This window comes from Metopolophium dirhodum, chromosome 6 (genome assembly GCF_019925205.1).
Source record: "Metopolophium dirhodum isolate CAU chromosome 6, ASM1992520v1, whole genome shotgun sequence".
NCBI lineage: Eukaryota > Metazoa > Arthropoda > Insecta > Hemiptera > Aphididae > Metopolophium > Metopolophium dirhodum.
The window spans coordinates 23,860,011-23,872,992 of NC_083565.1; the positions used below are offsets into that span (position 1 = coordinate 23,860,011).

A 12,982-nucleotide genomic window follows, 5' to 3' on the forward strand; every position below is an offset into this window, starting at 1 on the left:
TGTTGTTTTTTACATACATACATAATTCAATTTTAAAAAAAAGTTGAAAAAATACGTAATTCTAATTAACGAATTCCTCCATATAACGAATTTTTTTTGCTGCTTATTCGACTTCGTTATATGGAAGTTTCACTGTATATATATATATATATATATATAGACACGCGTAGCTATACTCTATAATGCTTAATAATATTATTATAGGTACCTATGTAGGTATACGTTATAAAATCACATAGGTACGCCCGTGAAGTGGAGCACGTTATTGTAACGTCGTATTATATATATATATATTATATTATTATATACTTCGGTTGGGTGTACATATTTTATATATTTTATATTGTGTACATCTTAGGTATATCGTAAAATTTTAAGGGCGTAAATCGAGTAGTCTCATGGAAAACCGAGACGTGATCCTCGTGATTTCCTCCTCGTCGTACCTTGGTGCATTTTAACGTATACGCCTCCTATACGATATAATATAATAATAGTATAATATAATATATTATATAATATTATATTTTAATGGTATAGGCGCCTCGATAACGCATTAACGCCACTCGCTTCCGTCGTATGTGCGTTTCTGCGGTACATAAACTATAAACTATAGGTACATAGTCATATTATTATTATGAAACTGCGTTACCATACTCACTGCAGTCTATTATATATGACTGTATGCTATATAGTACTATACTATATATAGGTTAATATAGTTTTGGAAAATTCCATCTCTTTAACGATGTGAATTTTACATATTTATTGTTATAATATAACATGTATTATGTATCATGACAATTTCGTGATCTGGATAATAAATTGTTTAAAACGAACTGTAATATAATAATGGAGTGGGTGGAGTTGGCGGTCCTACGACTTAATGTCAATGTTTTCAAATATATATATAATATATGTCAATGTTTACAGCAAGTTATTCCAAAGCTTGCAATTGTAAGTAACTTTTCAGAACATTTGTATAGAATATATATAGATATACTGCGGCGGTATGCAATAAATCACGAGTCCTAATAAGTAATAAATAATAATAAATAAATATTTCAACTTTATTTAATTATACATTTTAGGTTCTGAGCGGAGCGATGTTACAATGGTGTTTATTTTATTTTTAATTTTTTGAATTTTTTTTGTCTACCAGAAGGAGTGCTTCAATTTCAACATATTATAGCACCTTAACTTTTAGAAAATTGGATCAAGATGGTACTTTAAAGAGGTCATTTTTCGATTTTCTCAATAGTTATGCCACGGGAAAAACTACCGACGAATTCCAAAAAACCGCTAAAAATGGGATTTTAACGCTTATTGTTTATCATCGTAGCAACGGATGAAAAATTATAATATAATATAATTCAACATAATAATAACAATATAACAAATCCAGACCGACAAACCGTCTCCGCTCAGAATCATTTTTCTTATACAATGATATTATATATCATTGAATTCAAGTTCAATACAATCCATTATACATTGACCCACTTGTAACCTACTGTACAACGGAGCGACATCCACTGACACGCTTTTTATTCATAATTTTATTGCATAAAAAAAAGAATCGGATGCGTAGTATTTTCGAGTTTTTTTTTTCTGTTAATTTAATCGCATTCTTAAAAAATTATTAGTACACATAAGTCCCGAACCCTGTATGTATATACAGGTACAGTTATAACACAGACGCACCGACCATCGTCTCATAATAAGTTGAAATTAGATATTTATTCTACCTGTATATACGCTCGCTATAATATAACTCGAGACGTTTCATTCAAACGCGTTGACCAAATAAATCGATCTTTCCCCTTCGATCCCCATCACATTATGTTCTTGCTTTGGGTTGGGTCGGTTATCATATTATGGGACGCGCACACTTCAACTGCACAATATTCGATAACAACGAAAAAAAAATCGACGACACCCCTGCAAGACATACAATATAGCATATATAGCCATATTATATGTATATATATAATAGGTGACTATATAATATATATATTATCTTATCTCCTACGCGTATATTATTCCGCACCAGACGTATTATGTGTCCGTCTGCATGCGTTTTGGACGTCTGACGCGTCGACGTTTTAAGACCTACAACAGACCAAGTGAAGTGTGTGCGTGTGTGTTTTTCCATGTTTGTGGTGCGGAGAAATTATTTTCGAAAGTGTCTATAGACGAATTATCACTCGCACGATGTGCTGCTGATCTGCCCCCGCCCGAACGGTCGCTGCAATAATATTATGTTTACGTTTTTGTGTTAGATACGTACACACGTAGACGTTTTGAAAATTGTTTTGATATATTTACTAAAGGGACTTTGTACTAGACACAAGTACAATGCATATTATACAGTGACAACTCGGAATTTCAAAGTCTTAAGAGACCAAAAAAAAAAAAAAAGAAGGGTTGACAAGTAGGTATTGCTCTGCTGTACAGTAGGTTACGAGTGGGTCACTGTAACGGATAGTGTTGAATTTGAATTGATATAATAATATTATCGTTGTATGAGAAAAACGATTCCGAGCGAAGACGGTTTGTCAGTGTGGATATTTTATTTTATATTTATATTGTTATCAGTTATCACTTATTATTAATACGGTAGCCGGTAAGGTGAATTATGAAGTATATTTTATGATATTATTGTGGATAATATCATTTATATATAATAACCTAATTACGTGGAACCTTGTTTTAAACTTTCAATCTTTACCTATAAAAGTTGAACATTTTATAAATTTTTGACTACAAATAAATATAAAATTTTGTCAAAACTCGAACTTTAAATGCTTATAAAAAGAGACTGTAGCTATATATTTTTAATATTTTTCAACTGCTAGAGTAACAATATACCAGTTTTATGTATACATTTTTCAAGCATGTTGACCTAAAAAATAAAAATTTGTCGACATTTATAGAAAAAAACTAAATACAGTAAAACTCGCTTAAGACGCTCTCGCTTAAGACGCTTTCCCGCATAAGACGCTGTTTTTAGTCGGTCCCTAGACATTTCCTATACTAGTCAATGTAAAAATCACCTGTTAAGACGCTCAGTTTTTCTCTGTCTAATCGGGTAAAACGCTCTTTTTTTCAGCAGATTACGATAAATTTTAGTAGTTTTGTGAAAATAAAAATAGAATTTTTAGTATTATACGTGTTCTTATCGTTTTATTTTATCGCTATACCTATTTTATCATTACTTATTATAACAGTTTTACTGTATTTCATCGTCTTATGAGATTTAGTAAGTGCTGTTCGTTCGCATGTGTATAACCGTAATTTCGTTATGGCTAGTGGTATAAAACGTAAAGCGCTAACGATTTCGGACAAACTCAACATTTTGAAAAAGTACGATGAAGGATTGGCTGAGAAAAAAAAAACAAAAAGATATTGCTAATGAACTGGGGATACCTCCTTCCACTTTAAGAACTTTATTGAAAAACAGACATGAAATAGAACAAAGCAGCTTGTTAGGTGGCAGCAAACGACAAAAATTAAAACACGGGAAGTATGAAGAGTTGGAAAATATTTTATTGGAGTGGTTTCAACAAGCTCGTAGTTTAAATTATCCAATAAATGGAGGTATAATCACGGAAAAGGCGATGGAGATTGCCGCACGTCTCAACTTAACCGAATTTAGTGGATCGACTGGTTGGCTGGATAGATTTCGGAGTAGGCATAGCATTGTGTACCGGCAAATATCAGGTGAGGCTGAATCTGTTAATAATGATGATATAGCTTCATGGAAAAATAACGTGTTGCCTTCATTACTGCGTGACTATGCTCCTGACGATGTATACAACGCTGATGAATTCGGATTGTTTTTTAAGCTTATGCCAGATAAGTCTTTTGTTTTTAAAAATGAGACATGCCATGGTGGAAAGTTGAGCAAGGAACGTCTCACGGTTTTAGTATGTACAAATTCTACCGGAACCCATAAATTGAAGTTGGTCGTCATTGGAAAAAGTAGGTCTCCTCGCTGTTTCAAAAATGTTCGTACGTTTCCATGTGAATACCTTGCTCAAAGTCGTGCTTGGATGACAGGAATACTATTCATAAACTGGATTCAACAGCTAGATGCATTTTTCGGTAAACAAAAGAGAAAAATTATTCTATTCGTCGACAATTGTCCGGCTCACCCTAAAGATATCCCTACTACCAATATAAAACTTGTTTTCTTTCCACCAAATACTACATCTAAGTTACAACCCCTAGATCAGGGTATCATTAAAGTGATAAAACAAAAGTACCGAAAAAAGTTAGTTCAGCGGTACTTGAGAGACATGGAGAGTACCAACCAAATTTCAACTAAAGTTAACGTTTTGGACTCCATACATTACGTTAGTGCCGCTTGGGATGAAATTAAACCAGATGTAATAATAAACTGTTTTCGGAAAGCTGCATTTGGTATGTTGAACAACTCTGAACAGGCTGATAGCTCACCTTTAAAAGAAGAGGACTTTCAGCTTCTGCAAAATTTTGCTGATTATGCAACAGTAGATGATGAACTCGTAACCAGTAGCACTCGGACTTTAGATGAAATAATCGCTGATACGAACTTAGTGGACAATGAGAAAGAAGACGACGATCAAGAAGAAGAAGATCAAGACTTTCCAGTATCTACTCCTACAATAACTACTGGTTTGCAACATTTATCGGAAATTCGGAAAGTATTATTCTGTGTTGAAAATTCCGAAGAAATGTTAGGTTGTCTTAATAAAATTGAAAACTTTCTTGCTGAAACACATTGTCAGAACCTTAAACAATCAAAAATAGATCATTTTTTTAATAAACAATAATAAAATATGTATGTAATAATAATATTTTTTTAAATTAAATTCAGTAGCACAAAAATATAAGTATGTATGTATATCGTAATTATAATTAATTTTTAAGTGTATTTCTCATTAAATTATGTTTAATAATAAAAAAATAAACTCGATATTTCAACCACATCATTTTGTTTCATTCCCGCATAAGACGCTTTCCCGCATAAGACGTTTTAGAGAGCTGGTCCCTTAAAGAGCGTCTTAAGCGAGTTTTACTGTAATTACAAATTAAAAATTAAAAATGTACGGACATTTAATTGATAAAATAAACATATTATGATATAAATTTCAATTGTCTACGGTTATTAGTTTTTGAATAAATTATAAGAAAATAAGGAAATCGCTACTTGAGAATTTTTTGAAAAAATTGATTTGGTGTAACTCAAAAACTATCAACCGTTTTTACCATATACTTTTATTGGCATTTTCCACGAACGGAAATATTTTGACTCTTTGTGAACTAGTTATAGTCTTAAGAAATTTTTCAAATTTTGTAAATTGTCTTAAGTTATTTTTGATAAATCAAAATGACACTAGCCTTCTTTATTTTCAAATAGCTAAAAACTAGGTTGTATTTAATAAAAGTATATTGTAACAAAAAAATAAATACGTAACAATACGATGGTATATATCACTTTGAATTCAACGTATTTTTTGACGCCATACCGGTCCTAATTTTAAACACTTTGTAGATAGGGACAACGCGTCTTACGATTTTCGAAGGACGGGAGAAGGTTACCACGGTACATAGATATCACAAATCAATTACAATTCAACAATATTAGGTATATTACAATTTACAATAGGTACACATTTAAAGTTTAGACAATATTAAAATCCATCAATACAATCGATGGATATAGGAAATAGGTTCAAAGGCATGATTATACAATGATAGAATATTTTAAATTTTAACGAATACATACAGAGCAAAAATTTTATAAAAGTTAGGTACATAGGTAATATTATGATAAAATATGATAACAATTTAATGGTATAGTGTTTTTGGATACAAGAAATACGTGCAATAAGGTATGATTATACAATGATAGAAGATTTTAAATTTTAACAAATACATACAGAGAAAAATTTTTATAAAAGTTAGGTACATAGGTAATATGATAAAATATGATAACAATTTAATGATATAGTGTTTTTGGATACAAGAAATAGGTGCAATAAGGTATGATTATACAATGATAGAAGATTTTAAATTTTAACAAATACATACAAAGAAAAAATTTTATAAAAGTTAGGTACATAGGTAATATGATAAAATATGATAACAATATAATGGTATAGTGTTTTTGGATACAAGAAATAGGTGCAATAAGGTATGATTATACAATGATAGAAGATTTTAAATTTTAACAAATACATACAAAGAAAAAATTTTATAAAAGTTAGGTACATAGGTAGTATGATAAAATATGATAACAATATAATGGTATAGTGTTTTTGGATACAAGAAATAGGTGCAATAAGGTAAGATTATACAATGATAGAAGATTTTAAATTTTAACAAATACATACAAAGAAAAAATTTTATAAAAGTTAGGTACATAGGTAATATGATAAAATATGATAACAATATAATGGTATAGTGTTTTTGGATACAAGAAATAGGTGCAATAAGGTAAGATTATACAATGATAGAAGATTTTAAATTTTAACAAATACATACAAAGAAAAAATTTTATAAAAGTTAGGTACATAGGTAATATGATAAAATATGATAACAATATAATGGTATAGTGTTTTTGGATACAAGAAATAGGTGCAATAAGGTATGATTATACAATGATCGAAGATTTTAAATTTTAACAAATATATACGGAGCAAAAATTTTATAAAGGTTAGGTACATATAGGTAATATGATAAAATATGATAACAATATAATGGTATAGTGTTTTTGGATACAAGAAATAGGTGCAATAAGGTATGATTATACAATGATTGAAGATTTTAAATTTTAACAAATATATACGGAGCAAAAATTTTATAAAGGTTAGGTACATAGGTAATATGATAAAATATGATAACAATATAATGGTATAGTGTTTTTGGATACAAGAAATAGGTGCAATAAGGTATGATTATACAATGATCGAAGATTTTAAATTTTAACAAATATATACGGAGCAAAAATTTTATAAAGGTTAGGTACATATAGGTAATATGATAAAATATGATAACAATATAATGGTATAGTGTTTTTGGATACAAGAAATAGGTGCAATAAGGCATGATTATACAATGATAGATGATTTTAAATTTTAACAAATACATACAAAGAAAAAATGTTATAAAGGTTATAGTTACATAGTTATTTTTATCAAATATTACAAATAAAAATTATAATTATTAATAACAATAATTCAATCGATTTCGACGGAACTCCGACAAAAACACAACGTTCGAGCCGCGTTAACTAAACATTTAACTATAAAACGCTTAGACCGCTTCCAAGCGGATTTTCTGGGCGGCAGCGCGGGTGCCTGCGGTGTTGTGACTTCCGTCGCGTTCTCGTCGTGGAAGTCGTTGGCCAGAAGTTCCCGCAGATCGAACTCTGCGCGCCGCTGGTCGGCCAACGCGGGCAGGCACGCGCTGTTGTCTAATAGTTCCATTGTCGCCATCCTCCACGACCGCAGACCTTGCACCGCCCTGCGTTCAGTGGCCAGAGGCCACTCGAGCCGGCCATAGGCGCTGGCAAACGCCGTGGACCACGCCGGAACGACAGCGGCCGTCACCGGAAGCGGGTCCGACGTCACGGGAAGCGGGTCGACCGTCACCGAAATCCGGACGAGGCGGAAGTCGATGGCCAGCAGTTCCCGCAGCGCGATCTCTGCGCATCGCTCGTCGGCCAACGCGAGCAGGCACGCGCTGTTCTCAACTGGTTCAAGCGACGCCATCCTCCGCGACCGCATACTTTGCACCGCCCTGCGGCCAGTGGCCAACGGCAACTCGATCCGGCCACAGGCGATCGAAAACGCTGTGGACCGCGCAGGGACGAGAGCGGCCGTCGCCGGAAGCGAGTCCGACGTCACGGGTAGCGGGTCGAAAGTCACAGAAATCTGGATTCCGCGGAAGTCGACGGCCAGCAGTCCTCGGAGAGCGTTCTGCGCGAGTTCGAGCGAAGCCATCTTCCGTGACCGCAGACCTTGCACCGCCCTGTGACTAGTGGCCTGCAGTGGCAAATCGAGCCAGTCATTGGTGCTCGAAAACGCAGTTGACCGTGCCGGGACGAGAGCGGCCGTCGCCGGAAGCGAGTCCGACGTCACGGGTAGCGGGTCGAAAGTCACAGAAATCTGGACGCCGCGGAAGTCGACGGCCAGCAGTCCTCGGAGAGCGTTCTGCGCGAGTTCGAGCGAAGCCATCTTCCGTGACCGCAGACCTTGCACCGCCCTGCGACTAGTGGCCTGCAGTGGCAAATCGAGCCAGTCATAGGTGCTCGAAAACGCAGTTGACCGTGCCGGGACGAGAGCGGCCGTCGCCGGAAGCAAGTCCAACGTCACGGGTAGCGGGTCGAAGGTCACTGAAATCTGGACGCCGTGGAAGTCGACGGCCAGAAGTTCCCGCAGATCAAACTCTGCGCGCCGCTGGTCGGCCAATGCAGGCAGGCACGCGCCGTTGTCTAATAGTTCCATCGACGCCATCCTCCACGACCGCAGACCTTGCACCGCCCTGCGTTCAGTGGCCAGAGGCCACTCGAGCCGGCCATAGGCGCTGGCAAACGCCGTGGACCGCGCCGGAACGACAGCGGCCGTCACCGGAAGCGGGTCCGACGTCACGGGAAGCGGGTCAATGGTCACTGAAAGCGGGTAGGACCTCGTCGTACTGTCATCCGACCGCGACGTCGCCGAATTATCCTGCGATGGCAGCTCGCTGAACACGGGACTGGATGTAATATGAGACCACCATGTCGACACAGCCGACGGCGACACCAAAGTATTCTTGGACCGTCTCAGTCGATGACGTATATTGGCTTCGTCCTGCTTCCGATTGAAGTCCATTTTCGGTTTGATAAGAGACACCGGAAGCTCGTGCAATGTCATCAAATTATGGCCGGCCGTCGACGGAAGCTGGCGGGACCTCGTCGTATTGTCATTCGACCGCGACGTCGCCGAATTATCCTGTGATGGCAGCTCGCTGTACACGGGACCGGATGTAATATGAGACCACCAAGTCGACACAGCCGACGACGACACCAAAGTATTCTTGGACCGTCTCAGTCGACGGCGCAAAATGGCTTCGTCCTGCAGCCGATTGAAGTCTTGCATTTTTTGTAGAATACTTGTTACGAAAATACAAAATATTATGTTTATAAGATTGTTGTGAACTGAGCAATATTATAATGATATAATGACCTTTCTCGTCACTGTTTACAAACGTTATGACACTATCGTTTCTATGGTAGCCGACGGCTTTTCGACCGCTTTATTGATTTGCAGCATTTGTTTAATAATAATGATATTGTTGTTATTTTAATTAAACGTCAAACGAAATTACTGTTCTCTAAAATAATAACAGTGAAATATCGAGACCTCGAATAGGTCGGAGACAACAAATAAATTATAGTCATTGAAAAAATGGTATTTATTTTAAACGCAGGGATCGATACATATATGTACCTTCGAACTATCGAAAATTCGTCTTGTGTTTATTGTCGTTCGAGTTATTGAGGTTCAGCTGTAATGAACAGTACGTTTTGATTTTTAAACCAGCGATTTCTGATTCAGACAATTCCAAAGTCTTTAGAAGGCTGGGCACAATAATATAACGAGTTAAAAAAGTCAATGTTAAGTTACTTATGACTGAGTTACATGACGACTATTATTATTATTTTTTAAGCGATTTCTTACTTGGCAAAAACATATCATAATATAATATCCATTTATCCACGATAAGTACCTTTGTAGTTACAATTATAACAAACCAGTTAAATGTTTGATGTGAAACATCTAATGCGGCGGGTGAAACCGACTGAGACCTTCGGCATGAGGATATTAATATATTACAAATGTTTATTTATATTGTAATATTTCGACAGTAAATTGTTGCCAATAAGCATTTAACTTTTTTCAAGTTTGGTATTTATATATAGTATTAAATTTGAAGTAAAGCAAAGTAATGTTTTAAATTAATTGAATTATTTTTCCTCGATTTAAAATAGCTGCCAACAGTAATTAGCGTGCTAAGTTCCAAGCGTGAAGTGATATTCCGTCAACTAATTAAGATGTAGCTGCGGGTCGTAGTTTAGATTGCATTAATTAAAATTAATTATTCAATTATAGGTGCATTTAGGATAAATTTGATAAGCCTGCAGATTTATTCAATATATTATGTTTAAATGTATACGAGACTAAATTCCTTTCAAAATTCAAATCCAAAGACCACCTATGGTTATCGTTGTAAATATTAGAACTCATTTTATACTTCTTTTCGAATCTCTCGCATGACATAGTGATTCGCAAGTTAATAATAATGATGTGGAATATTGTTCAAAGAAAAAACCAGCTATAATAACCATGCAGTTGAAAATTATACTATAACCTCCTGGTTATTTACTCAAGGACTTCAATTGGCTGCGACGAAAATAGTGTTTGCACCTTTTTATCTGCTAGTCAGCAATGTCAAAAAATAAAACACCAGATATTATGTTTCTTTAAATTAATAGTATTCGTTATAAATGTAGTAAAATGTATAATAGTATAATTATTTGAGATTGATTGATATTTTTTTTTCAAATTAAATCTAAATTTACAATAGCAATGAACACATTTTTAAATTATTAAAAAGTTAGGCAGGTATAAGTAATTGTTCATTGCCACACCTAAAAAAAATTAATTCGGCTCCACTGTATATTATTACTTATAAGTTATATTTAAAATGCAAAATAGTGTTTAATGCTTTATTTTTTTTTTTTTTTTTTTATTCATGGTACAGCATCAACTACTAGGTTATTAGCTTGCAACAAAATTGGTAGTTAGTACATAATAGAGTATAGTTTTACAATAAATTCTTAAATTAAATTATACATGTTAATTTGTTTTAAAAATATGATTATTTTGTTGGTGTTGTCATGTGTAGGGCTGAGGGCTTCAAAGAGGTTGTTGGGCATTTTTAGATTTTTTCTGGTATCTATATGGATGCGGCAGTGGATGAGGAGGTGTTTGACTGTGAGAAGTTCTCCACAGGTTAGGCACATTGCTGGTTCTTCTCTGCGCTTAAAGCTTTATTATGCATGATGAAATTATATATATATATATTGTTTCTCTTAAATATTTTTATGATCTATCAGAAGTTACTCTAATCAATTACATTTTTTTTTTTAATCTATTGATTATATTTAAAGTATTTTATACAACATTGTTGATGGTGTGTTAAATAATTTGAATAAATTTAAATAAGATAAATGCGAGAGAATATAATATATTTTTTAACTAGACATGTATTGCATATTATGGCTTATAAAAATGTATTCAGAATTTATACATTTTAGTTGTCATAGTTTTCATTAAGTATTAATTTAGTTTTAATTTAAGTATAAAAAAAAATATTTTCAAGGTTTTTGATATCTTCATTCGTGGCATCATCTGATAACGTTGGATCAAAAATTTAAGTTAATATCGTTGTAGTCTTCCACATACTAAAAATTATAAAATAAATTAGATAGTAATTATGAATAGAACATAGACTACATTACTAAGACCATTCAAAATGGAAGAAATGAAATCCAACTTGTATAAATTTAGTTTTTTGATTCTATAGTATTACTTTATGCCATTACTAATAATTTTATCGAATATGAATCTTGGCAATTAGTATATTTTATGAAATTAAAAAAAAAACTACTACAGAGATTTTATTAAATTTATGGATTATAAAACTTAAATCTATATTTAAATATTATAACTACCTATTTATATTTACCTGTGCAGAAGGTAATGGGAAACCACTGCACAGTATAACATTCCTAGTACACAGTCTAAACGATTAAAAGAATTGACTGTTACAACCTAACGGGTCAATATAGTAATAAATTGGGTACCTACATATTATTTAATATTTGTAATTAATTAACTCTGATATCAAATATCACCCAAAAACATATTTAATTCAAACCAAACCATATTTTATTTAATGTCACTGGCTCTTTTGGAATTTTAAATACATGTCCTATACAGTGAAATGTATACATAACTTATATTATTTATATTATAGGTACAATATTGATTTATTTTTAAATTTCAGTATTTCATAACTGTATAGAATGTTTGAATTTGTAACAACATTTAAAAATTAGGATTACACAAGGGATATTATCTTACTGATTTTATGAAATTCTTAAAGTATGTAATTAGGTTATGCTTACCCGGATTTCTTCATCGATGTCGGACGAATGACTATCCTCATCTTGATGAAATTCGATATTCTACAAAATACGTGTAGTATTATTGGTTTTATTTTTGTCAACAATTAATTTAAAATTGAAATGGCTAATCCATTTTAAACAATACCAGCACAACACTATCAATTTGAAATTTATTTAAATATTTTATAGACTTCTGCAGATGTAAAACTATAATCATAAACAATTAAAATATATTTATGTACTTATTTAATTTATTAATGTTTAAATTTATATAGGTATACTCCAGTTGTCTCCAGAACATTTGTAAAATTCGTTTTAGAATTCAACTAGGAAGTTTAATTATGAACTAAATAATAATATACTTGTATTTATAGGTACTTACTTTTTCTTGGTCTAAATTTAAGTTTTCTGACGAAGATTCATTAGATAAATTTTCACTTCTACCATGGCTTTCTTCCGCAGAATTTTGATACGATACTTTAGATTGTGTATGTCTACGTTTTATTAAAATGTAAGAGATTTTCAACACTGAAAATTATAATATAATAACAATAAATTAATATGGTGTAATTTTTCTAATTATTTTAATAATTCATTTTTAAACTATTATATTCAACGTCGTAATTAAGTAAATCACTGTGATAGGTGTGTTAAGTTTTAACTCAAATTTCAATGTTAGATGATCTATATATACGAAGCGGTGACGGTCAGTCAGGGGCGTATTTACCGAGGTATTTACCTAGTAGGTTTTTACGTATAGAG

The 12,982-nt window shown here is 33.3% G+C and overlaps 1 protein-coding gene across 1 annotated transcript; it reads left to right on the plus strand.

Annotated features, from left to right (window-relative positions):
* Positions 1-3,368: 3,368 nt before the first annotated feature.
* Positions 3,369-5,595, plus strand: LOC132947553 (tigger transposable element-derived protein 4-like). Its single transcript, XM_061017856.1, has 2 exons — positions 3,369-4,764; positions 5,537-5,595. The coding sequence occupies exons 1-2, from the start codon at positions 3,369-3,371 to the stop codon at positions 5,593-5,595; spliced, it is 1,455 nt and encodes a 484-aa protein (XP_060873839.1).
* The last annotated feature ends 7,387 nt before the right edge of the window (positions 5,596-12,982 follow it).

Coding starts and splice junctions, on each gene's coding strand:
- LOC132947553 (XM_061017856.1), top strand. CDS start 3,369: ATGAAGGATTGGCTGAGAAAAAAAAAACAAAAAGATATTGCTAATGAA. Junction 4,765..5,536: donor CTTTCTTGCTGAAACACATT/GTCAGAACCTTA, acceptor AACACTTTGTAG/ATAGGGACAACGCGTCTTAC.